General features: G+C 40.6%; 1 protein-coding gene across 1 annotated transcript in view; it reads left to right on the forward strand.

Annotated features, from left to right (window-relative positions):
* Nucleotides 1–26,650, forward strand: part of LTBP2 (latent transforming growth factor beta binding protein 2) — a 190,793-nt gene that overhangs the window by 93,351 nt on the left and 70,792 nt on the right. The window contains exons 6-8 of the mRNA XM_007472818.2: nucleotides 2,038–2,241; nucleotides 2,683–2,966; nucleotides 4,478–4,580. Of these exons, the coding sequence (XP_007472880.2) occupies nucleotides 2,038–2,241; nucleotides 2,683–2,966; nucleotides 4,478–4,580 (591 nt within the window). The remainder of the gene's footprint in view (nucleotides 1–2,037; nucleotides 2,242–2,682; nucleotides 2,967–4,477; nucleotides 4,581–26,650) is intronic.

Raw genomic sequence — 26,650 nt, forward strand, 5'->3', positions numbered from 1 at the left:
TTGCATTAATGTGGTATATAATGCTAATACCATATAATTTATGCAATTATATAAGGTTATATAATTAAGTTTCCTGCATTAGACAGTAGGGAAAACATCACATATAGGCAGATACCTGGATTTACTTAGTCATAGACCTGAGACTTCATGATTCCATGGACCCGATTCCCATCCGTTCTCTATTACCTTCTGAAGTCTGTCCGAGTTCATGTTCATTGTTTCCATGACACTATCTATCCGTCTCATCCTCTGCTGTCCCCTTCTTTTACCTTCACTCTTTCCCAGCATGCAAAGTAACAAATAAGAGTCTTGAGAGGAGAGAAACAAAGCGCCTTGTGAAGTTTACATGGTACGGTTCAATGGAACAAAGGTTATTGACGTGCAGAGTCATGGAAGGCTTCATGGAAGTGGCGATATTTGGGTTGGGCTTTAAAGGATGGGTAGAATTTCATGCAGAGGTGAGGAGTGGAACCTGGGAAGATGGGGAGAAAAGGAGTATAAAGAATAGTTGTTGTTTAGGTGTTTTCAGTCATGTCTGACTCTTCATGACCCCATTTGGAGTTCTCTTGACAAAAACACTGGATTGGTTTGCCATTTTTTTCTCTGGCTCATTTTTCAGATGAGGAACCGAGGCAAATAGGGTCAAGTGAATTACCCAAGGTGATACAGCCAGTAAGGGTCTGAGGCCAGATTTGAACACAGATTTTTCTGACTTAAGGTTTGGTAATCTATTCACTGTACTATCTAGTTGTCCTAAATAAAGGCTAGGAAAGATTATAAAGAAATAAGATAAAATATACTTTTAATAGCATATAATATACCTTATACTATTATAATCATATAAAATATACATATAGAATATAAAAAGTAAGAGACAGAAGCAGCAATGTACAGGGTTTGTTTGAGGAACATGAAGTCTATTTTGGTTCAAAATATTAAGGATATGTCAGGAAATTGTATAAAATAAGCCTGGAGATGTGTGGTGGCATCAAGTTGTAAATGTTTATATTTGAATGAATGTGAATGAAGTATTTGAGGCCAAATTTGAACCTAAGTCTTCCTGACTCCAGGAAAACCTAGCTGTAAAAATGCTAATCATCATCATCATCATCTTTTCTTCATCCTTTAAAAATTCCTGCTTTTAAGGGAACTGCTGGGTGGCTCAGTGGATGGGGAACCAGGCCCAGAGACAGGAGGTCCCTGATTCAAATCTGGCCTCAGACACGACCCTGGACAAGTCACATAACCCCCACTGCCTAGCCCTTACTGCTCTTCTGCCTTAGAACCAATACACAGTATTGATTCCAAGATGGAAGTTAAGGGTTAAAAAAAAAATCCACTCTGGCACCAAACTGTCACTGAATTAATGTACACAAGTTTTTATGATATAATTATTCATGTAATGAGAATAATTATTAGTATAGTATAATAAGTAAGTAAATAATAAGTAATATATATAAATATAATTAAGTAAATATAAATAAGTAAAATATAAATAGATAAGTAAAAATGCATGAGACAGTTAGGCGGTGCAGTGGATAGAGTGCAGGATCTAAAGTCAGAAAGATTCATCTTCTTGAATTCAAATCTGGTCTCAGACACTTAGTAGCTATGTGACCCTGGGCAAGTCACTAACTTCTGTTTGCCTTAACCCAATGGAGAAGGAAATGGCAAACCACTTCTCTATCTTTGTCAAGAAAACTCTGTGGACATGATGGTCTACACAGTCATGAAGAGTCCAATAGGACTGAATGACGGAAGAACAACAAAATTGACAAAGGCTCTTCCCAGGGTTCCAAGGCCATTGTGCCCTTTGGCCAGCTGCATTTCACCCATTTCCCTCCTCTCCCCACAATTTTTGCTTTCAGAACATTTTCCCAAGCACTGCTTTAGCCTGAGCTTCCTGATTTGACCTAAAATCATAGAGGAAAGGGCTGGGACAAGGACAGAACATGTACATCTTCCCTCTGAATAGAGGAGATGTGGATATTCCCATTGACATTCCATTGGTACTCACTTTAAATGTTGATGTTACAGACTTTTGCCAGATCCCCTGCCTGAATGGAGGCCGCTGCATTGGGAGGGATGAGTGCTGGTGCCCTGCCAACTCCACAGGGAAGTTCTGCCATTTGCCAGCTCTTCCACTGGACAGAAAGTTGCCAGAGAGATCCCATCCCCAGGCCAAGCCTGAAGGTTCTTTGAGACAGTCCATCTACATGTTGCCCCTCTCCAACCAACTGGGTGAGCATGGGCTCCGATGGGAACCAATGATGGGTTTGGAACTCTGTGGCTTCCCAGCTCCTTCCTCCCTGTGTCACACTGGCACCAAGTGAGCCAGAGGGAGCACTGAGGCAGGAACCTGGGGTATGAGCCCTCAGCAAGATGGGAAGGGGAACTGAAATGGTGGGTCCTTCCTGCTTTCATGGTTGCCTTGCCTTCACTACCGTAGTCGGCACAGAGAGAGTGAAAAATGTTTAATGGATGTAATGTGGTGAAATCGATATTTTAGAAAAAGGTCCAATGCCCCACTGGCTCTTTGTGTATCTCTAGTACTTAACATAGTGCCTGGCATATAGTAAATACTTAATAGATTTTTATTGACTGACTGACTGATAGATCCTAGATTCCTGATATTGAGGAAGCCTTTTTTTAACTGATGGTGACCCTGATACTTTTTTCCAGCCTCTGTGAACCCCTCCCTGGTGAAGGTGCACATTCATCACCCTCCAGAAGCCACAGTTCAGATCCACCAGGTGGCAAGAGTTCGGGGGGAGACTGAGCCCCCTGAGGAGAACAGTGTGGAGGCCAGACCTGCACCCTGGCTCCCTTCCCAGCCTGGCCAAGACCAGCAGGATAGCAACGCCATCACCTCACAGACAAGGGAGCCTCCTCAGCCACCACCGCCATCTTTCCCCAATCCTGAGGGGCTACTTGGCAGGTGCTATCAGAACTCAGTGAATGCACAGGTGAGGACCCAGTCTTTGTCAGTCACTGGCCTAGGATTGTTTGGGTATCTGTTGAGTTTGGACATGAAATTGTCTTTCCTTTTCCTTTTCCATCCTTCCTTCTTTCCTTCTCCTTCCAGTTTTACCATTTAGGGAAAGAAACTTAGAAGTCATCTAATCCACTCTTCTCATTTTATAGTTGGAGAAACAGAGGTAATAAATGACAGAGACACTATTTGAACCTTGAGTCTCTGATTTTAAATCCATCACTCTTTCCATGGCATGAGAGGCTGGAGTGGGAGTGTTAGGACCATTTTCCCAGGTGGTAAAACTAAGGATGGAAAATTGCTTGAGACAATTTGCTTGAGGTCACAAAGAGTCAGTCATGCCTGAGATCACTGAACAACAGTAACAAAAATGAAAGTAGCCTGGAGTTTAGCTGGGTGGTGCAATCTCTAAGGTCATTACTGCTCATTATCTCATTCCCTACTCCCTTCTTTGGAGGAGGGTACTTGGAGGATGGTGTGGGGAAGCAGAGTCATCAACAGAAATGTTTTTTTCCGTATGGGAAATTATTTGCTTTCTTATATCTCTGTTTCTATACCTACCTCCCCTGTCCAGCTTTTCCTGATTGATTTTAGCCTGAAGAAAAAGAGCATGGTCTAATAAAAGGAATACTGGCTGTGGGGTCAGAGAACAAGGTTCAAACCCCACATCTGATGATTATTTCTTTTATGACCTTAGACTAGTCTTTTAGTCTCCTTAGGTCTTGCTTTCCTTATCTGTAATATAGGGGTCTTCGACTAAATAGCCTTTGTGGTCCCTTTCAGTTCTAGACCTAGTCAGCTAACATTTATTTGTTTTTTAAAACCCTTATCTTCTGTCTTAGAAACAATACTAAGTATCAGTTCTAAGCAGAAGAGTTATTAAGAGCTAGTTAATTGGGGTCAAGTGACTTGACCAGAGTCACACAACTGGGAAATATCTGAGGTCAGATTTGAACCCAGGATCTCCCATCTCCACATCTGGTATTCTATCCACTGAGCCATCTGGAACTTTTGAAAAATGTTAGCTTCCTCAACAGGCAAAAGACAGTCCTTGATCTGAAGGAATGCACAGTCTTTTGGGGGGGGGCAGTATACAAACAATTATATATAAAGAAGATATATAGTGGATAAATTAGAGATAACCAACAGACATTAGACAACACTGGAATTAAAGATGATGGGGGAAAGCTTCTTGTAAGTGATGAGATTTTACCTGGGACTTGAAGGAAGCAAAGAGACAGAGATGAGGAGAGAGAGAGCATTCCAGGACCTGCTAGAGGGTGGCCACTGGATTTCATTTTCTCTTCATTCTACAAGACCCCTTTCTTTTGTTTCTTCCTTCTGAGAATTCTCTGCTGGAGTTAGGGAATAATCTTATATGCCCAAGTTTGCCCACTCATCCTCTAAGAACTGAGCTCTACCACATGGATGATATCAAGGAAGAAGGAAGCAGGTTGCTGAGCATCTACTGTTTTCCCTTTCTAGTGTGCCAACCCCTTACAGGAGCTGACCAGGCAAGAGGACTGCTGTGGGAGTGTGGGGGCCTTCTGGGGCCTGAATTCATGTACCCCATGCCCTCCTAGGCCAGGTAAGTGCCAAGGGATGGAGAAGAGGAGGGGAGTGTTCTGATGAGTGTTTCCCCTGGGCTTGGCTTATGGCTCTTAGAAATAAGCCCATCTCTGTATTCCTGGTTCACTTGCCTCTAGGCAGAACATCTGAGCCTAGAAATAGAAACCAACTTTTTTTTAAAGGAAAAACTATGCATATATTTTCAGAGCAGAATGCAGATAAGAAGTACATTTGTACAAGAACTAAAAAATAAATTTTCAAAAAGGGGTTAGAAACCAATTTTTAAAAGTGACAATATTATAAGATGTGAAATGTTAAAAATAATTTTGATTATATTGAAATTAAAAAAGCTTTTGAACAAATAAAACTAATGTGGCCAAGATTAGAAGGGAAATAACAAACTAGGGGAAAGTTTTTATAATAAATTTCTCTGATAAAGGTCTAATTTCTCAATTTTATAGGGAACTAAGTCAAATTTATAAGAATATAAGCCATTCCTCATTGACAAATTGTCCAAGGACATGAATATACAATTTTCAGATGAAGAAATCAAAGTCATCAATAATCATATGAAATGTTCTAAATCACTCTTGATTAGAGGAATGCAAATTAAAACAATGCTAAAGCAACTGCCTCACACCTATCAGACTGGTCAATATGGCAATAAAGAAAAGTTGTAAATATTGGAAGCGATGTGGCAGAATTGAGACACTAGTGCATTGTTGGTGGAGTTGTGAACTGATCCAACCATTCTGGAGGGCAATTTGGAATTAAGTCCAAAGACATAGTTCTGTAAAACTGTGTATACCCATTGTTCTGGTAATACCACTCCTGGGTCTGTATCCCAAAGAGATAATAAAAAAGGGGAAAGGACCTACTTGTACAAAAATATTTATAGTAGCTCTTTTTGTGGTGGTGAAGAATTAGAAATTAAGGTGATGTCAGTCTGTTGGGGAATGGCTGAATAAATTTTGGTACATGTTGGTGATGGAATACTACTGTGCTATAAGAAATGATAAAGCTGGAAATAACTTCATGAACTGAAGCAGAGTGACATAAGCAGAACCGGGAGAACATTGTACATAGTAACAGTAATATTGTATGATGATTAACTGTGAAAACTCAGTTACTCTCAGCAATGCAATGATCTGGGACAATCCTGGAAGACCTATGATGGGGAATGCTAGCCACCTCCAGAGAAAGAACTGGTGGAGTCGTCTTTCACATCGGTGTATTTATGGTTTTATTTTGGGGTTTTGGTTATGTATAAGTTTGCTTTTATAACAATGACCAATATTGGAAGTGTGTTTTGCAGGACAATAAAAAAATATATACTTTTAAAAGTGGTGATAGCCAGTGGTCAGAGACCTTCACAAGTGCTAGAAAGTTGGACCAGGGAATGTTAGATACTTAGCTCAGAGCTGGTTCTCATTTTGGGGGGTCAGGGTTGGGGTGGTCTTGTCACTTGTACTTCTCCAGGGCATTTCCTTCTGTTGATTCTGATTTTTCAGCCCAAGATCCTTTGCATCACTCTTTCTATGCTCCCCATGGCACTTATCTCAAATTTCTCCATTTTTGGCTGAGAGAGACGCTTCTCCTTAACCCAGGCAGCAAGTTGGCCAAATGCTTTTTTGGCCATTTTTTTTTGGCCAAAAAGCATTTCTCTTTAAAAAAAAAAAATTACTGGGGGCAGCTGGATAGCTCAGTGGATTGAGAGCTAGCCCTAGAGATGGGAGGTCCTAGGTTCAAATCTGGCCTCAGACACTTCCCAGCTGTGTGACCCTGGGCAAGTCACTTGATCCCCATTGCCTAGCCCTTACCACTCTTCTGCCTTGGAGCCAATATACAGTATTGACTCCAAGACAGAAGGTAAGGGTTTAAAAAAAAATTACTGATGTTTTTAGTTTTTATAAAGTAGTCATTTCTTGATAGTATTCCTTGTCAACACATAACCTGTGAACCTTCCTGAGCTCCGAAGATCTGAGTTCAAATCTGATCTCAAACATTTATTAGCTGTGTGACCCTGAACAAATCACTTGACCTCTGTTTGCCTCAGTTTCCATCATTCTGAAATGGAAATACTAACAGCACCAACTTCGTAGGATTGGGGTAAGGATAGCCCGATGCCTGGACCATCTGTTGTTATTCAAGCATGTCTAACTCTTCCCAACTCCATAGCATGCCTATATTGTCCATGGGATTTGGAGTTATTTCTTATTTTCTTCTTCAGGGGATAAAGGCATTTCTTTGGATTGGAAATGGGATCTTCCTGACTCCAGGCCCAGTGCTCTATCCACTGAACTGCCTATCTGCTTCCTGGCACATAGAAGGTGTTTAATAAATGCTTGTTTCTTTCCCCTCCCCACTTTCTGTCTTTTTTTTTTAACCCTTACTTTAGAACTAATACTAAGACAGAAAAACAGTAAGGGCTAGGCAATAAGGGTTAAGTGACTTGTCCAAAGTCACACAGCTAGGAAATAGTTCAGGTCAAAATTGAATTCAGGTCCTCCTGACTCTAGACCTGGCACACTATCCACTGTGCTATCTAGCTGCCCCTAGGCTTATATCTTTTCTTCCTTCCTTCCTTCCTTCCTTCCTTCCTTCCTTCCTTCCTTCCTTCCTTCCTTCCTTCCTTCCTTCCTTCCTTCCTTCCTTCCTTCCTTCCTTCCTTCCTTCCTTCCTTCCTTCCTTCCTTCCTTCTTTCTCTTTCCTTTCCAATTTTAAACCCTTGCCTTCTATCTTAGAATTAATGCTAAGAACTGATTCCAAGGCAAAGGAATGGTAAGAGCTAGGCAGTTAGGGTTAAGTGACTTACCCAGGGTCACACAGCTAGAAAGTGGGTCTTTGAAAATGTTTTTATGTATGAATAATAATGCTGTGAGCTCATTGAACTCAGTGCTTCTCCCTCACATCCATCCATCCAGTGAGGTCTGACACCTCTGGCCATATATGGAGCCTATTGCATCTTCCAGAGGCTTTGCTCAGGGCCAGGTAGGACCTGTCTAGGGGCCAGAGGTCTGGGAAAAAAGCAAAGTGTGATTGTCCTGCTTTGCATCTGAAACTCTGTCTTCTCTCCAAGTATTTAATACCTACAGTATCTTATCAAGACTCATATTTTCTCTGGGTTGGAGCATAGGAATGGGAGAACTGAGGTCAGGAGCAGCAAAGGCACAGAAAGGAAGGCATTGTTTCTGGTTTGAGATCATACAAGTAGCATTTATGGCTTTTTTCTCTTCTATTCCCTCACTGAACTCCTAATTAGTTTAAAAATATTTTTAACTTCAAAAAATAATTTAAATTTAATTAAATTTTTTTGTTTAGCGTTCTTTGAAAATATTTATGTCATTCTTTAATATCTCCTCCCCTTGCCCTATGCCCAATCCTCTTTTATAAAAAAGTAGCACAGTTAAACATGAAGTAACCACCTCATTCTATATCCATAGGTCACCACTTTTTCATTTCTCTGGATTCATGGCTGATCTTTGGTCAGAGTTCTGAAGTCCTTTAAAGTTGTTTTCCTTTACATTACAGCAATCATTGTATAAATTGCTCTGATTCTGCATAGGTAGGTCAGTTCATTCATTTTTTTTTTAGTCGTTTGACTCTGTGACCCTATTTGGGGTTTTCTTGGCAAAGATACTGCAGTCATTTGCCATTTCCTTCTCCAGTTCATTTTACAGAGGAGGAAACTGAGACAAACAGTATTACGTGACTTGACCAGTGTTCCATAGCTAGTAAATGTCTGAGGCCATATTTGAACTCAGGAAGATTAATACTTCTGACTCCATGCCCAGCACTTTATTTGCTGCACCACTTAGTTGCCTCTTAGTCTCATTACTGCCCTCCAGAAGAGCTTTAGATTCTAGGTATGGAGGCAGATTGCCCTGAAGTCTGATTTTGGAATCAACCACCTCCCACTACTCTCTGAGACTTTCTTTCTTTCTTAAAAACAAAAAACAAAAACCCGCAAACTCTTACCTTCGGTCTGAGTAGCAATTCTAAGATAGAAGAGCAGCAAGAGCTAAACAGTCAAGTTAAGTGACTTGCCCAGGGTCTCTTAGCTAATAAGTGTCTGAATCCAGATTTGAACTCAGGAAGATGAGCCTTCCTAACTCCAGGTTTAGCACTCTATCTACCACATGACCTAGCTGCTCTTATTCCCATTATTGTCCTTCAGATAAGCCTTACATTTTAGATTTGGAGGCAGACTGCTTTGGAGAGAGCCATTTCCCACTGAAACTGAGCCATTCTTTTTTTTAAACCTTTACCTTCTATCTTAGTATCAGTTCTCATACAGAAGAGTGGTAAGGGCTAGACAATTGAGGTTAAATTATTTGCCCCAGATCACACAGCTGTGCTGTGTCTTGAGACTAGATATAAACTCAGGTCTTCTCAATTCTGGGCCTGATACTCTATCCACTGTGCTACCTAGCTGCCCAAGACTAAATCATTCTTGAAATGGGCAGAGGCAAGAGGACAGTCAGTGCCCTCTCCAGGAAACCAATCAATTCTGGCTGGATCAGCCTATATTGTTCATAATAATGATGGTATTTGTAGAACTGTGGTCTGTGAAACACTTGATTATTTTTTTTAATTAAAAACATTTTTTTTACCAATTGCATGTAATAAATTTCCATATAAGTTTTCTTAAATTATATGATCAAACTTATCTCCCTTCCTCCTGTCCCTTCCCCTTCCCAGTGCTGACAGGAGATTTGATCTGGATCATAGATGTATTATCATGCAAAACACATTTCCATATTGTTCATTTTTGTAAGTGAATAATCACATCAAATCACCACCCCCCCCAAAAAAAAAAGTGAAAAATTGTGTGCTTTTTTCTGTATTCCAACTCCCATAGTTCTTTCACTGGAAGTGGACAGCCTTCTTTGTCATAAGTCCTGGATACCATGGTATTGCTGAGAGTAGCCAAGCCTTTCACGTTCTACAATATTGTTCTCACTGTGTACAGTGTTTTCCTGGTTCTGCTTATTTCACTCTACCTCAGTTCCTGGAGGTCTTTTCAGCTCCTTTTGAATTCCTCCTGTCCATCATCCCTTACAGCACAATGGTATCCCATCACCATCATACACCACAATTTGCTCAGCCATTCCCCCATTGAGGGACATCCCCTTGAGTTTCCAATTCTTTGCCACCACCAAAAGAGCAGCTGTAACTATTTTTGTACAAGTAGGTCCTTTGTGAAACACTTTATATATTATAAACTGTCTCGATTTTTAATAACTTAGAAGAGATGGAGTATTATTATTCTCATTTTACAGCTGAGGAAATGAAGGCTAAGTGAGATTGTGACTTGCCCAAGACCACAGGGCTAGTAAGTTCCTTTTTCTTGAACTGTCACCACTTCTATCAGCTTCCCAGGAAGTCACTTTTCTAGGGTCACTTTGGGGTAGCCATAGTGAGTTGTTTAAGGGGTGGATTTGGGCATTGGACATAGCACCGAGAGTGGAAGGAATAGAGAACACTGCAACTTAGTCAACATGAAGAGGAGCCCTGGCCAGGTCTGGGCTGTCTGCAGGACTTCAGAATAGGGATGGGAGTATTAATTCCATCCAAATGGAAATTCAGGAGCCATTGGCTGATAATCATTGTTGAAGTGTGTCCTTCTTGTCCGAGTGCCCAGAAGCTGTCATGGTGGGTGGACCTTGAGAATTGAAAAACAATGAAAAAAGAAGAAATGAGGCTCTCCAGTAAGCAGACTGTGCTGACTGGCTGGGTAAAGGCATTGGGACTCAGGGGAAAGAAACAAGAGGATGTCTTCCTGTTCCCAGCAAGCCCTAACATTATGGCCATGGCCATGGATAATTAGATCACCCTTGCCCAAATTTGTAATTCTGCCTTAGGAGGTATGGGGAAGCCTTCTCTCTCTCTCTCTCTCACACTTACCTTTCATCTTGGAATCAATACTATGTATTGGTTCCAAGGCAGAAGAGCAATAAGGGCTAAGTAGAGGGTTAAGTGACTTGCCTAGGGCCACATAGCTAGAGAGTGTCTGAGGTCATATTTGAACCCAGGACCTCCAATCTCTAGGCCTGGCTCTCAATCCTCTGAGCCACCCAGCTGCCCCCAGAAGTCTTTTCTTTTAGGGCTACTTTTCATCAACTGTGATCTTGATTATACTTATTTATATACATGTTGTTGTCTCCATCCAAATGTAAGGTCCTTGAGGACATGAATTGTTTTTGCCTTTTTCTTTTTGTACCTCTAGGCTTAGCATATTACCTGACACATAATAAACTCTTCCAAATGCTTATTGAGGAGGCAGGTGGGTGGCTTAGTAGATAGAGAGCTGAGCCTGGAGACAGGAGGTCTAGGGTTCAAATCTGGCCTCAGATGCTTCCTAGCTGTGTGACCCTGGGCCAGTCATTTAACCCCAATTGCCCAGCCCTCATCTCTCTTCTGCCTTGGAACACAGTATTGATTCTAAGACAGATGGTAAGGATTTAAAAAATAAACAAATAAGCACTTGTTGATTGATGGATTGACTCACTGAGACCCCAAAATAAATAGATAAATAAATGCTTGTTGATTGATAGATTGACTCACTGAGGTCCCCCAAACTTGCTTCCACTGAGTATAAATGATCCTACATCTGATCCTATGATGTTCTCAACATTTATGGCCCCCTGACCCCCTCTGACCCTATGTGGCCACTTCATAAAGTTTCTCCAAATAACAGAAAATCTAAAACTCATAAATTAACGGGGATGTCACTTTTAATTCTCAGTTTAAGTGCAACTGGTGGGTCGCATTACACCCAAGTGCATGGCCTGGGACCTATTATAAGGGAAGAAATAGTCCTGGGAAGCATGCGAAGACTGCGCCAGTGCCCATATTTTGCCTGGAGCGAAGGCAGCAAGTATTAGAACACACAGTGTTCTGCGGGATGGTTTCTTATGGGAAACTACCCATAGGTCATTGCTCAGCCTGCACCCTAAAGCCTGGGCTAGGGACGAGAACAGAATCCGCAAATCCCCCCCTCCCCCACAGCAGAAGCCGCCGCTGGGATTGTGGATGGAGCTCTTGGGCGTGGGTATATACACAGCCCCCAGATTTGGGTGGGTGCAGAGTCACATCCTATAAGCCAATGCATTTCTGGGAACTGTCCCACCCATCCCACTTCCCCCATCCCAGCAGTGTGCCAGCCGAGTAACGGCATCCGAGGGACTGAGCGGTCCAACAGGGTCCCTCAATTAAATCATTTCCAGTTTTAGTCTTGGCCACATCCCACCTGATGCCCACAGACCTTCCCCTTCTTGCCCCCCACCTCCGACGGAGCTGGCAAGCTCTGCGCTGGGTCTGGAGTCCACATGTGTACCGGGTGTGGGAGCGTAAGTCCGTGACTCCGGTCAACCGCACCCACAGCCGCTTTGCCCCCCACTTTCTGCCCCTCCCCCCAAGCTCTGAGCAGCAGGGGCCTCGAGGGCTCATGTTTCCCCTCCCGGTTATTGGGGGGTCTCCTACAGCCTTGGGTACATCTCAGGAAGCTGGGCACAGGGCTCCAGACCCCTGGAATGTTAAGCATTCCATCGCTCCCAGCAAGAAATAACAAAGACCAGGGCAATGTAAACATTTGCAAATGCATTAAAGTGCAGCTGGGCATTGTATAGAGAAGGAGCAAGATGGATGGAGAGCTTGTTTGGGTTGACAGGGTGCCAGGGACCCAACTCCATAGCAAAGCCCAGAGCTGGGGGGTGTTTTTTCAAATCCCAGAGGACATCAAGCTAGTGCTACTGTGTGAAAAGCAGATTTGAGGAGAAAATGAGGAGGGGTCTTGCTTTTAGGGACCTCCAATACTAGGTAGCTTAAGGGGAGGCTGGAGGAAACTCTAAGGCAAGGCTTCTGGATTGTGGCCCAAGTCAAGGTTCATTATCCCTCTAAGACGCCATCTTTTCAAATAGAGCCAAATAGAGCCACTGCCTACAGGTCAAGTACTTCGAGATCTTAGAAGAAGAGAAGAATCAGTCCAAGATCCCAATTTGTTACCAGCAGACTTTTGATTTCATGACTTCTCTTCAATCGCCTTTTTGATACCTGTAGCTTTTTGCTGGGCAACTGAAGAATGTTCTCCAAGAACCTTGCTGTCTTCTGGTGCGTAGAACACTTGCTATGATGATAAGGGCTTAAACTTCTCCCTTTCAGAGCCCAGGTGTGTTTTTCTTTTTTAGAAAGGTGCCATTTCCTTGCGAGATAGATCAGAGAATCTGGGCTGCAGAGAAATTCCTCCAACTCTTTCCATCTTCCTGCCTTCATACTGACACCCTGAGTGGCAGGTAGAGATCTGTGTGTCCCTTAAAACTTTGGGGATCCATCCTATACTACACTGGATTTTCCCCAATCCCTTGGGGTTTATTATAGTATTCCAGCTCAGAGATTCACCCTGCCTCCCTTGCTACTAATCCTTAGACAGTACATAGCTCTCAGAACACACTTTTATACACTTTTATTGGTGCCACATTTTTTAGTTTTCATCCCAGAGAAAGAGACAGACATCTGGATTGACTGGAAAGTTGGCTGGTACCACATCTGGCTTGGCACTGACTGTGTCAACCCCAAAGGCCCTTTTGCTAGGGCATTCAAGGTTGGCACACATTGTACAGCTCATCCTGGTGGGTGGCAGTTTTTTTGCCATGAGATACCCTTATAATAGGTGAGTTCTCCGAAAAATCTAGATTCCCTCCTGGCCCTTCTTGGAATTGACAGTTCTCCACTCTGCTTTCCATAAAGATCCTTTCTGCATCTCTCCCACATGGCTGATCTGGGTCTCCTTGCCCATTCTGTTGATGCATAGACCAGGCAAAAGAAATCTATATCAAGAACATATCCATATGGCACAGAACAATATTATTTCATAATAGGAGATATGTACTAAAACATACCCATGGTTTCATGCCCTTGCCCTCAATGAGTGGGTTATAACTGAATAGACTCGATGATAGTCTAAAGGTTAGGTCACAGCCAACCAGATGACCTGCTGAGGTGGCCATTTGACCTTCAGCTTCTCTGGAGATCAGTTGGTATGCCTTTTTTTTTTTTTGAAAAGGGAAAGAGAGGGAGAGGATCCCAAATACCTAGTCCCTGCTTGCCCAAGACAAAGAACAATAGGCTATACAAAGGAAGAGGTCTGACTAGATGGCTTCTCCCCTTTCAGCTCTAACATTCAGTGATTCTGTAAAAACAGCATGGATGTTCTTGGAGCAGAATGGGATCCTTTTTATTCTTAGATGTCCTGTAGATGAGAGACATTGTGTCTGAGTGGAGTGTCTTGGACTTGGAGGATTCATTTCATCAACAAACATTTCTTCAGAGTCCACTATGTGCCAGACACTGAGGTGCTAGGGGTACAATGACAAAAATAAGAGCCTTTGCCGTCTCTTAAAGAGGATGGGGTGTGACAACATGTGCATATAGAATTATGTACAAAATAAATTTTAGAATGGCTTATGCTTTTATTGGCACAGGGAACTCCCAGTAAGGAAATTCCTTTTACCAATGAAGATCAGTACCTACTTTGCAGCCTAGAATCTTAGGCAGCCATGTCTAAATCGGGTTGAGCTTAAACATTGGTAAGTTAGGGCAATGTCTACTCCAAACATGGGAAGACTTCCTCTAATGGAATGGGCAGATGAAAACAATTTGCTCCATGAAGGCAGCTGAAATAGGTATTATGGAGGGCTTAGAACTTGATCAGACACTGCATCCTGGCCATCACCAATCATCCTGACTTTTGTCTTGCCACTGAACTTGGATGAAAGAGAGTGAGGTTGAAGACTTTGTTCCACTCTGTCTTACTTAAATCCAATTCAGTCACCAGTGGTCATTTGGGTCTCTTTGAAAACAAAGGTCAAACAACAGGACATTGAACAATTAAGTGATTTGGTCAGAATCAGGAGGTGTTGGAGGTCTGACTTGAACAGAGATGTTCCCAATCCTAAGCCTGGCTCTCTATCCACTAGTCCATGCTGCCTTTGGCTGTTGTAAGTATTTTGGAGTATATTTGCCTTTATTTCTATTTTTGATCTCTTTAGGTTTTATATGTCTGTGTGTCAGGGCAACTAGGTGAAACAGTGGATAGAACACTGAGCTTAGAATCAGGAAGACCTGAGTTCAAATCCAGCCTCAGCCATTTCTAGCTGAGTGACCCTGGGCAAGTCAATTAACCTTGTTTGCCTCAACTTTCCTCATCTGTAAAATGAACTGGAGAAGAGAATGACAAACCACTCCAGGATCTTTGCTAAGAAAATCTCAAATGGGGTCATCAAGAGTTGTTCGAGTCTAAAACAATGAATAACGAGAATATATATATATATATATTCTTGTTTAGTTTTTTAATATAATATATATAAAATTCATACACATATATTGTTGTTCAGTGTTTAATATAATATAATATAATATAAATATAAAATTCACACACATATATATTGTTGTTGTGTGTGTATCTGTGTATCTGTAGGTCAAAGGGAATTGGCATTTTAATCACTTTCTTATGCATAGCTCCAATAACAGCATATTACTATGCCTTTCTACAACCTCTCCTACATTTCCTATTTGTCCTCTTTGCCAATTTGCTAGGCATAAGAAAGTGCTTTTAAACCTTAAAGGGTTATGTAAATGTTAGTTTACACACACACACACACACACACACACACACACACACACACACACATAATATTTCCAGACTTGCCTCTGTCTTGAATTTGGGGAAGGCTGTTCCAAGGGATGCAGTTGTGTGCACTAATTCAAAGCTTAGTCTGTGCCCCTTATTGATTCTCTCTGTCTGTTATTTGGATAGTAGCCAGTAGGAAGTAGCCCTGGGGAAGACCAGGAGAAAAGTGACATTGGACTTTGGCACCCTTCCCATTTCATTTGTTCAGTGTCTCTTTCTTTCATTTCAGCTTCTATCCTCAATCCATACTCTGATAGCTATACTGCCCTCTCTCTAGGGTAATTTATAAAGTTCAGAACTCCCTTGGTCTCTGCAGCATTAGTTTAAGGTGTTACACCCTTTAGAACCATGTGAATGTTAATATAATTTAAGATATTTCTTCAAAATGCTAAACAATATTTATCTAAAATCAAGACAATGTTCCCTATAATGCTAAAATACTAAACATTCTCCCAATAAGTTTGGAGGATTCCACTGTCACTATCATTCATTTAATATCGTTTTAGAAATGCTACCTAACTTTGCAATAAGGCAGGAAAGATAAATTCAGGTGAAATGCATAGGCAATAGAAAATAAAATGGTATCTATTTGAAGATGATATGACTGTTTACCTAGACAGTCCTAAAATTGTAACTAAATTGGCAGGTTTTTGTATATATATATATTTCAAACTCAGTAAGAAGAGATAGAAAAAAAATTCATCCAAAGTAACAACAAAATGTATAAATTATCTAGCCATTCACCTACTAAGATGAGCTTATATGAATACAACTACAAAACACTTTAAAAATAAATACAATTAATAATTAATAAGTTTGTTATTAATAAAAATAAAGGAAGACAGATAATTGAAGTCATTAATTGCTCATGGTTAGGCCATGACAATATAATGAAATTGGAAATGTTCCCTAAATCAATTTATAGATTTAATGCCATACCAAATTACCAAAGGCCTATTTTATATATCTAGACAAATCAATAAGAATATTTGTCTGAAGGAGCAAACTGTCGAAGGAAATTATGAAGAAAGTATGATTGAATAGGGCTAAGCAGCTCCAGATCTCAAATTTTACTCTTAAGCAACAATCATTTAAACACATTAGTACAGATTAATAAATATAAAAGTTAATCAGTGGAACACATTAGGTAAATAATATCTAGAAGAAACTGAACATAGTAGTATAGATATCAGTAACCCCAGTGATGCTAACTACTGGAGTAAGGAATCCCTACTTGATAAAAAATTGTGGGGAAAACTGGAAGAAATCTATCACGAGCTATTCAAATCAATACTTATGCCTCATTCTGATGTTGGTCAGTTATTTCAGCCACATCTGATTCTGTAACCTCATTTGAGGTTTTCTTAGCAGAAATGCCGGAGAGATTTTCCTTTTCCTTCTCCAGTTTATTTTACAGATAAAGAAACTAAGGCAAACAATAAGGATCTGAAATTGGCCATTCTCTATAATAAACACCAAATAGATTAATGACAGACATAAAAGATCATATAAACAAAAATTATAGAATAAAGAAATATCTTTCACAAAAAGGAGTAGATTCTTTTTTTTTTTGAAATTTTTATTTAATTAGTCAATTTAGAACATTATTCCTTGGTTACAAGAATCATATTCTTTCCCTCCCTCCCCTCCTCATCCCTTCCCATAGTTGACATGCAATTCCACTGGGTTTTACATGTGTCCCTAGTCAGAAACTATTTCCATGTTGTTGATGTTTGCACTAGGATGCTCATGTAGAAAAAGGGGTAGATTCTTAATGAAACAAGGGATGGAGAAGAGCATGAAGGCACTTTACAAACCTTAAGGTACTATTTATAAAACACAAAATGAATAATTTTGATTGCATACAATCAATAAGCTACTATGTAAGCAAAATCATTTTAGCCAAGTGGCACAGAGGCTAGAGCACTAGACCGGAAGCCAAGAAAATCTGATTTCAAAACTCGCCTAGAACTTCCCAGCTATGTGGCTGGATAAGTCACTTAACCCCAATTGCCTAGCTCTTGCTGCTCTTTTGTCTTTGAATTGATACTGAAACAAAAGGAAAGGGTTTTTAATAATGTCATGGAAAGGGTAGAGCAAAGGTTCAAGGAGACGATATTAAAATTTTAATGTGTTGATTTTTTAATAAAAACTCTGCAAATATTTTGTTTCCTAAGTCAATATGCAGCCCTGCAGAAAACCTTAAGTATGGTTTAGCGTTCAGCAGTTAGCACATTTTGTTGTTCGATCATCTCCAACTCCTCATGACTGCGAGGACCATAGCACTCCAGGCTCTTTTGTCTTCCACTCTCTCAAAGTGTGTCCAAGTTCATGTTCAGTGTTTCCATGACACTAACTATCCATCTCATCCTTTGCTGTCCCCTTCCATCTTTCCCAACGTCAGGGTCTTTTCCAATGAGTCCTGTCTTCTCACTGTGTGGCTAAAGCATTGAAGCTTCAGTTTAAATATTTATTCTTCTCATGAATCATCTGAATTTTAAGTCTTGACTGAATTGATCTCCTGGCTGTCCAAGGGACTCTCAAAAGTCTTCTCCAGCTCCACAATTCAAAAGTATTGATTCTGTGGCACTCAGCTTTCCTTATAGAGCTTTACAATGCTACTGAAAAAATCATTTGTTCAGACCTTTCAGTCATGACTGACTCTTTGTGACCCCATTTGGGGTTTTCTTGGCAAAGGCAGTTGAGTGGTTTTCCATTTCCTTCTCCAGTTCATTTGACAGATAAGGAACTGAGTCAAACAGGGTGAAGTGACTAGCCCAGGCTCACATGGCTAGTAAATGTCTGAGGCTAGATTTGAATTTAAGAAGTTGAGTCTTCTTTACTCCAGGCCCCGTACTCTATTCACCGCACACCTAGCTGTCTTCTGAAGAAAACCATAGCTTTGATGATACAGACCTTTGTCAGCTAGGTGATGTCTCTTCTTTTTAGCATGCTGTCCGGAGAGCAAATGGCTTTTAATTTCATGGCTGGAATCATTGTCTACGGTGACCTTTGAACCCAATGCTATGCAATCTAACATTGCTTCCATTTCTTCTCCCTCTATTTGCCAAGAAGTAAGGGGACCAGATGTCCTGATCTCAATATTTTTTCATGTTAATCTTCAAGCCAGTCTTTTCACTCTCCTCTTTTTTAAATTTTAAAGTTTTTAATTTTTAAAAATATTTTTTAAAAGATTTCCCATGGTTACATGATTCATGTTCCCTTCATCCCCTTTTCCCTTCCCCCTCCTGGAACTGACAAGCAATTGCACTGGGTTATACCTGCATTATCACTCAATACCTATTTCTATTTTATTCATTTTTGTAATACTCACTCTCCTCTTTTGAGATTTCTTAATTCTTCTTCACTTTCTGCCATCAGCATGGTCCTTGCCTTTTTGAGATGGTTGCTATTTCTCCCTTCATCCTTAAAGCTGGCATTTCATTCATTTCTCATGGCATACTCTGCATAGAAGTTAAACAAATAATGGAGGTACTTAAAAAATGTTGATTGACTGGCTATGTGACCCTGAGCAAATCACTTAACCCCCATTGCCTACTCTTTCCCACTCTTCTGCTTGGAATCACTACATAGTATTGGTTCTAAGATGGAAGGAAGATAAGGGGTTTTTTATGTTGATTGATTGGTTTCCATTTCTATTTGAGTTTGACACCAGTGGTTTAGCACCCCACAATGTTAAATAACTTACCCAGGGTCACACAGTACATGACAAGGATAGGACTTGAACTCCGGTCTTCCTAGACCAGAGATCAGCTCACTGTTCACTACACAGAGCTGTCTCTGAGGATCAGAATAAAAAACAAGGGAAAATGTCAGGAAAAGGAGATTTAACGCCCAATATAATACTATCCCTGGTCCTGATAGCGATAGAAATCATTGGCTGTATGGCCACCCAGGCTCACTGAGAAGATGGCAGAAGAAGGTGACCCGAGCAGGCGTGGCAAAGGGATTGTAGCCAATAAATGCAGACCCCTGGATCTAACCACATTCTCAGCTTAGCTATTTCCCATACTTGAGTACCCTGCATTGGGGAAACAGCTGTATTGGGGCGGTGTTCATGTACTTTGGGTGAGATTCCCAGTCCCCTAGAGAAATGAGATTTTCAGAATTCCAGTTGTGTTAAAAAGGCAAAGCTACTCTGTCAGTGTTACTCGAAGAGGTTCTTTTCAGGATACGTGGAGCCCACTGGGGACCGTGCCTCGTTGGCACAATTCTAGTAAAGATCGGCAGTAGCCGATATAGGATGAGCCGATTCTCCATTCCTGGACAGCATCCACCTGCCTATTGGTGGTCTATTAGTCCATCAGCAATAGTGGAGGTTCCATTCTGTATGGAGGCAGGGAGATGAGAGGATGCCCTATGAAGTCCCTTTTATCTCCGGTACCTTCCTTTGGGAAGCATCAGGATCCAGTATTAGGTGGGATTTCCCATGGGATGGAGAGATTTCATTGGAATTTCATACAAATGTGTCTGGATTAGGGCATAGACCAGAGGGGGCCCCTATTTTGGGGACACAAAGGGGAGAGGAGGAAGGAGATGTGACCTTGTCTCCAGCCTTACAAGAAGTCAAGCTTCTAGTCTTGGTTTACAAGTGGATTCTGGTCCATCTGCTTCCATGCTTGAGTGGCTTGGACTCGGCGGATAGAAGGCATGTAGGTCTGCTCTCCCTGCTAAGGGTGGGTGGAATGGAAGGGCCCCACACCCTTTCAATCCTCTTGTTATAGAGACACCTTTCATCAGAGGCAGAGATCAGAGGCTTTTGTAAACAGACATGTCTTTTGCCAGAACATGTGTCTTCACCATCTCCTTCCTCCCCCCCTCGCCCTCTGCAGAGTGCCTGAGCCAGAACTCTCTGAAGCAATTACTTGGCTGCTGATAAAGTGCTGAGAGTCACCAACAGCTTAGGAGGAGAATTCCCAGGGTAGGAACAGATTCAAGCAATTGAGGGTTCTTAACCTGGCGTCCTTGATCTTCAAGAGATGTTAATAACTGTGTTTCTGCATTATGGGCTTCCTTTGTAATGCTATCTATGTATTGTATATCAAACATTAAAAAATGCTGTTCTATAAAGGAGTCCATAGGCATCGCAGACTGCCAAAGAAGTCCAGTGCTCCCAAAAATGTTAAAAACCCATATGCTTCTTTCTATGGTAAGAGCTTAGGACCAGAGGCAGGGTGGAATAGGGAAAAGAGAAAAGTTCTAGAGAACAGAAGCCTTCCTGAGTTCAAATCTGGCTTCAGACACTTACTAGCTGGGTGACCCTAGGCTCGTCACTGAACCTTGTTTGCCTCAATTTCCTTATCTGAAAAATGAGCTGGAGAAGAAAATGACAAACCATGCCAGAATCTTTGCCAAGAAAACCCCAAATGGGGTCATGAAGACTCAGATACAACTGAAATGGATGAATAACAACAGTGGTCTCTAAAAAGAATCTTATTATAAAGAGTATGTTTAGGTTATAGCTGCTGGTAGGAGATATTTCAGCAGTGAAGCAGAACTTGGGGTTGTAACAATGAAAGCAGCATTCCTATTAAACAACTAGGAGGTGCAGTGAATAGCTGGAAGCAGGAAGACATGAGTTCAAATCCTAACTCCGACAAACCACTAATCCTAAAAAAAAATTCTCTAAACTTACAATACTAGCTATATGAACTTGGGCAAGTTACTTACTTTTTTTGCCTCAGTTTCCTGAACTATTTAATGGGGATAATAATAGTACCTACCTCCCAGGTTTGTTGGGAAGACCAAATGAAGTAATATTTGTAAATGCTTAGCACAGTGCCTAATTTATAGTAGGTCCTATATAAATGCTAGATATTATTATTATTCCTAAAACCAATGTCTTTTCTTTGTTTCTCCTTTAGGATTTTTCCTTAGGAACCAGATTAAGAGAAGTTTATATATATATATATATATATATATATATATATATATATATATATATACCCTCATATTAGATCAAACCATATTGATGAACAATAGGTATAAACACCTATCTCTGCCACTTCTTGCTTCTTTGCCATTTAAATATTTATTGGGAATTTCAGTGAATTATCCAGTACAGAAAGAAGACTTACGGAGTCACTTGCTGTTAGCGATCTTGGGAAGACTAAGAATTTTGAAAAATCCTAGAAAATGAGAGAGATGCCATAGGACTAGAGTAGGACAATTGGCCCAATTTTCAAAAAAGAAATGACAATAGAGTCTGGAAATAAGAGGTCAATGAGCTTAACTTTGATTCTGATAAAACTTTAGAATGATCTAGTTATCAAATACCTAAAAGAAAAATGACAGTCACAAAGAGGATCATGACCTTACCAAGAATAGCTCATGTCAAATTAACCTCATTTTATTTTTGTTGTTGTTCAGTAGTTTCTGTTGAATTTGACTCTTCCTGACCCCATTTGGGAACAAAGGTACTAGAGTGGTTTGCCATTTCCTTCTCCAGCTCATTTTATAGATGAAGAAACTGAGGAAAAAACTGAGTTGCCCAGGGTCACATAGTATCTGAAGTTGGATTTGAATTCAAGCTTCCTGACTCCAGGCATTGCACTCTATCCCCTGTTCAGCATAGCTGTCTCACATTTTATTTTTAAAAACTACTCTAACAGGAGATCTAAAAACTGCTCTAGAGAGATTTAAGCCTGACAAAGACTCATGTTATTTTTGTGGAAGAGATGGAAAGATGTGGGCTAGAAGACAACACATTTAGGTGGATTCCAAATTGAAACTGATTGACTGGCTGGTTCCATAGAGTAGTCATTAATCATTCAATGTTAACATGCAAAAAGATCTCGACTGGAGGTCTCTAGAGATTTATGCTTGGCCCTCTACTCTTTAATAATTTTGTCAATGATTTGGATAAAGGCATAGTTGGCATGTTTACCAGATTTTCAGATGACAAAAATTTGGGAGGAGTCATTTACATGTTGGATGACAGTATCCAAAAATATCTTGACAAACTAAAATATTGGGCCAAATATTTGAAAATGAAATTTAGTAAAGATAAATGTAAAATCCTCCGCATAGATTAAAAAAATAAATTCTACAAGTTCAAAATGGGGGAGGTGGGACTAGATAAAAGCTAACCTGAAGAAAAGATCTGAGAGAGTTGGTAGATCACAATTTCAAGAAAGAAGGAAGGAAGGAAGGAAGGAAGGAAGGAAGGAAGGAAGGAAGGAAGGAAGGAAGGAAGGAAGGAAGGAAGGAAGGAAGGAAGGAAGAAAGGAAGGGAGGAAGGGAGGGAGGGAGGGAGGGAGGAAGGAAGGAAGGAAGGAAGGAAGGAAGGAAGGAAGGAAGGAAGGAAGGAAGGAAGGAAGGAAGGAAGGGAGGGAGGGAGGGAGGGAGGGAGGGAGGAAGGGAGGAAGGGAGGAAGGGAGGAAGGGAGGAAGGAAGGAAGGGAGGGAGGGAGGAAGGGAGGAAGGGAGGAAGGGAGGAAGGAAGGGAGGGAGGGAGGGAGGGAGGGGGAGGGAGGAAGGAAGGAAGGAAGGAAGGAAGGAAGGAAGGAAGGAAGGAAGGAAGGAAGGAAGGAAGGAAGGAAGGAAGGAAGGAAGGAAGGAAGGAAGGAAGGAAGGAAGGAAGGGGAGCAGTTAGTGGATACAGTGCCAGGCCTGGAAATAGGAGACCTGGGTTCAAATTTGGCCTCAGACACTTTCTAGCTGTGAGACCTTAGACAAATCCCTTAACCTCAATTCATTAGCCTTTATTGTTCTTCTGATTTAGAATTGATGCTATCAATTCTAAGACAGAAGGTAAGAGTTTTTTTTAAAAAGGAAGGAAAGAAGGAAAGTTGGAGGATGAATATAAAGAATTCAGAGAAACTTTTCCCCCATTTTTTCTAGATTACACATCGAAATCATTTTTAATAATTTCTTCCACTTTGTGACCTATGCCCTCTCCTCTCTCCCATTCCTCAAACCCCCTCCCAAAGGCAGATAATATGATCTATATTGAACATGTGTTATCATACAATACATATTTCCAAGTTCATCATATTGTGAAAGAAGACACTGCTTACACTAGAGAAAAATTCATGGAGGAAATAAAATGAAGAATAGGGAAAATGAAAAAAAAGGTGAAAATAAAAAGAAATAAAATGAAGTATTCAGAGAAACTTGAGAAGGCTTGTATGAATTGATACAAAATAAAGTGAAAGGAACCATGAAAACAGTCTATACAATGAACATGATAATGTAAAAGAAAGCAGCAGTGAAAAACTTCACAACTCTAATGAATGCAATGACCAATTGTGACTACAGGAAACTGCCAGTGAACCATATTATCCATCTTGGTGGAGGGGTGGTGGACAATAGGTACAGAATGAAGTGTTATTAATTCAAAAATTCAAAAAAAAAAAGAACGAGGCATATATTTGCACGTGTGGTCAGTGGGTTGATTTGTGGTACTTGACTATACTTTCACTATATGCTGATTCTGCTCTTATCATGAGTGCAAGGGAATATTTAAACATGGTACAGTTACCCACTTAGATGTAATCACTCACTGGTGGCCTTGGCTGGCATATGAATTATTGATACCTGCAATTGCTTCTTTCTTAATGGTACCTAATGTTAGGAGGGGCATATCTATTCTGGTGTCACCATTGATTGAGCCAATTCTTTCTTTGTACAGAAAAGGAAATGGAGGCAAAATTATTTATGCAAAATAACATAGCCAGCTGTTCCTAGACAATAGGACAGATTTGGGCCCAGAAATCAGTTCTTCTGGTTCATAAGCCAGTACTATTTCTGTATACTACAAAAGAATCCATCTAATTGGAGAAGATCCATTCTTCCCTTGCCATGCAACAAGCATGAGGTCCATCCCATCAAGTCTTACCTAAGATATACTAGTAATTTCCTTTGGCTAAGATCTCAAAGCCAGTTGCTCTATTATGCATATTATATGGTCATGTGCATATTAATAACACATAATGGTGGCTCAGTGGATTGAGAGCCAGACCTAGAGACAGGAAGTCCTGGGTTCAAATGTGGATTTAGATAATTCCCAGGTGTGTGACCCTGGACAAGTCACTTAACCCCCAGTGTCTAGTCCTTACTACTCTTCTGTCTTGGAACCAATGCACATCTAAAATGGAAGGGAAGGGTTTAAAAAAAAACCACATTAATATATTATCATATGTATGGTAATATAGTGATATATGCATATGCTGGTGTGCCATGTTAATATAGTCTCATTAAAATATAGGTACCCGAGGCCATGATTCTTGTTCCCAATTCTATTCACTTATGTTCTCTGATTTATGGAGCATCTCCTCTACTGCTGTTGGGAGGGGACATAGTGTATTGGAAAGAAGCCTGTGCTTGGACTCCAACAGACCTGGATTTGCATCCTGGCTCTGGAGTTTTACTAGCTGTGTGATTGAAGACAAGGTCTTTAACCTCCCTTGGCCTTGGTTTCCTCATTTGTAACAAGGGGACGATAATAGTTGCAGAGACTCAGGGTTATTGTTAGGCAAGCAGTTTGTAAATGATAAAGTACTCATTTAACTATGAGTTATTGCTGTTTATTTTCCATTGCAATATCTGCGTTTATAGCGTCCCTTCTCTCCTTTTAGCCCTCTTAATCAGATTGGCAAGTCTGTGGCCAAATGCATTCTTCTAAATCCTCAGGAGATTCATTCAATCTCTAGCCAATAGATTATCATTCTGGTCCGTTAAACTATGATTCAGAGAAATAAATGCTCTTTTCTGATAACAGCTTCTTTAAAAAAAAAAGTTTTTATTGATGTAGCATAGTATCGATCTCCGTATACTATAAGAAATTTTCGTTCAATTGTGTCTGATTCTTCATGACCCTATTTGGAATTGTCTTGGCAAAGATCCTGGAATGATTTGTCATTTCCTTCTCCAGTTCCTTTTACAGATGAGGAAACTGAGGCAAGCAGAGTTAAGTGCCTTGCCCAGGTTCACACATATTTGAATTTAGGAGGATGAATCTTCCCAACTTGAGGCCCAGCAGTCTTGTCACTTCACCACCTACCTGCCATTGGTTGGCACATAAAAAGCACTTAGGGAGTATTTCATTCATCTGAGCTTGTATTTGCCTCCTCAAATTTAATGTTATTATTACTCATATTCTACTTATTGGCATCAATGTAGTTACATATATGTACATGTATGAATCCATATCCACATGTGCGTGTGTGCTGCCTTGAAAAGATTCTGCCAGGAACAACACTGAAAGACATGGAGAGATTACTGGATGGGATTCTAGGTCCCTCCCACTAACTAGCTGTGAAACTGAGTAAATTGCTTCATCTTTCTGGGACTCCATCTCTTCAGCTATAAACCAATGAAGTTTGTTTAGATGATCTTGTAAATCTAAACGTCTGTTAGTCTATTAATCTGTGTTCTCCAAGCAACATTTGGTGGCTCACGTCTATCGTCTCCTAAGGCAGAACTGGATGGTTTTTTTTATTATACTATATTCAGGGCTCTTGCCGTAACTGGGCCAAGCTCCTTTCTCTGAGGAGGATAAGTTCCTCACTGAGAGTAGTTCTGGTTTCCTCCTATGCTCCATAGAACAAAGAAACCCAGATGCAAACTTAGCAAAAGTTTTAGGAGGAGTTCGGTGAAAGTAAGGACAAGAATAGATATTATCTGCAATTAGAACTCAGTATTGAGAGGATGAGCATTGATAAAGACATTCCTGAGTTTTTCGTATTATATCTTAAAGCCAAAAAGAAACATCTTTTCAAATATTCATTATTTGGAATTAGCCCTTCCCCTTCCCCTTTTCATTCACCTGGATAATTGAGATTTAACTTATTTATTTATTTTATCCCCATTCTTCCTCTTTCATCTCCCAAATCACCTAGGTCTTTTTATTTAGAATATAATCACTGGAGTGGGGAAGAGTGATAATCTCTTTATACAAGGTCTGGACCAGCAGTCTTTGTGCTCAAGTAGAAAATATATATTTCATGGCCCATAGATGCTTCCTTGTTCTTCCTTGTCCTGAAAGAACAAGGCACCATCCCCAAACCAGAGAGAAAACAGAGGTAGCACTGGTGACTTCAGTGGAACTTCCTAGAAGCTAAATTGATAAGAGAAGGAACAAGGAAGGTTGGGTGATGGGATCTGTGAGTGTGAGAGTTGGGAAACTTGATGAGAGTCTGGGACAGTGATTGAGAGGAGAAAGGGTGAAATCTCTGGACAGAACTGAAATCAAGCTGAAATTGGGTAAGACAGAGAAGTAATGACAGCTTATAGCTGGGGACAGGAAATCTGAGATGAAGAAGGTGAGATCCTGTCCTTGTGCAGATAAATAACTCACAGACACAGCAGTACCACTATTAGGCCTGTTTTCCAAAGTGATTAAAGAAAAAGAAAAAGAATCTTAGGTTCTAAAATATT

The sequence above is a fragment of the Monodelphis domestica genome, chromosome 1 (genome assembly GCF_027887165.1).
Source record: "Monodelphis domestica isolate mMonDom1 chromosome 1, mMonDom1.pri, whole genome shotgun sequence".
In the NCBI taxonomy this organism is placed as follows: Eukaryota; Metazoa; Chordata; class Mammalia; order Didelphimorphia; family Didelphidae; genus Monodelphis; species Monodelphis domestica.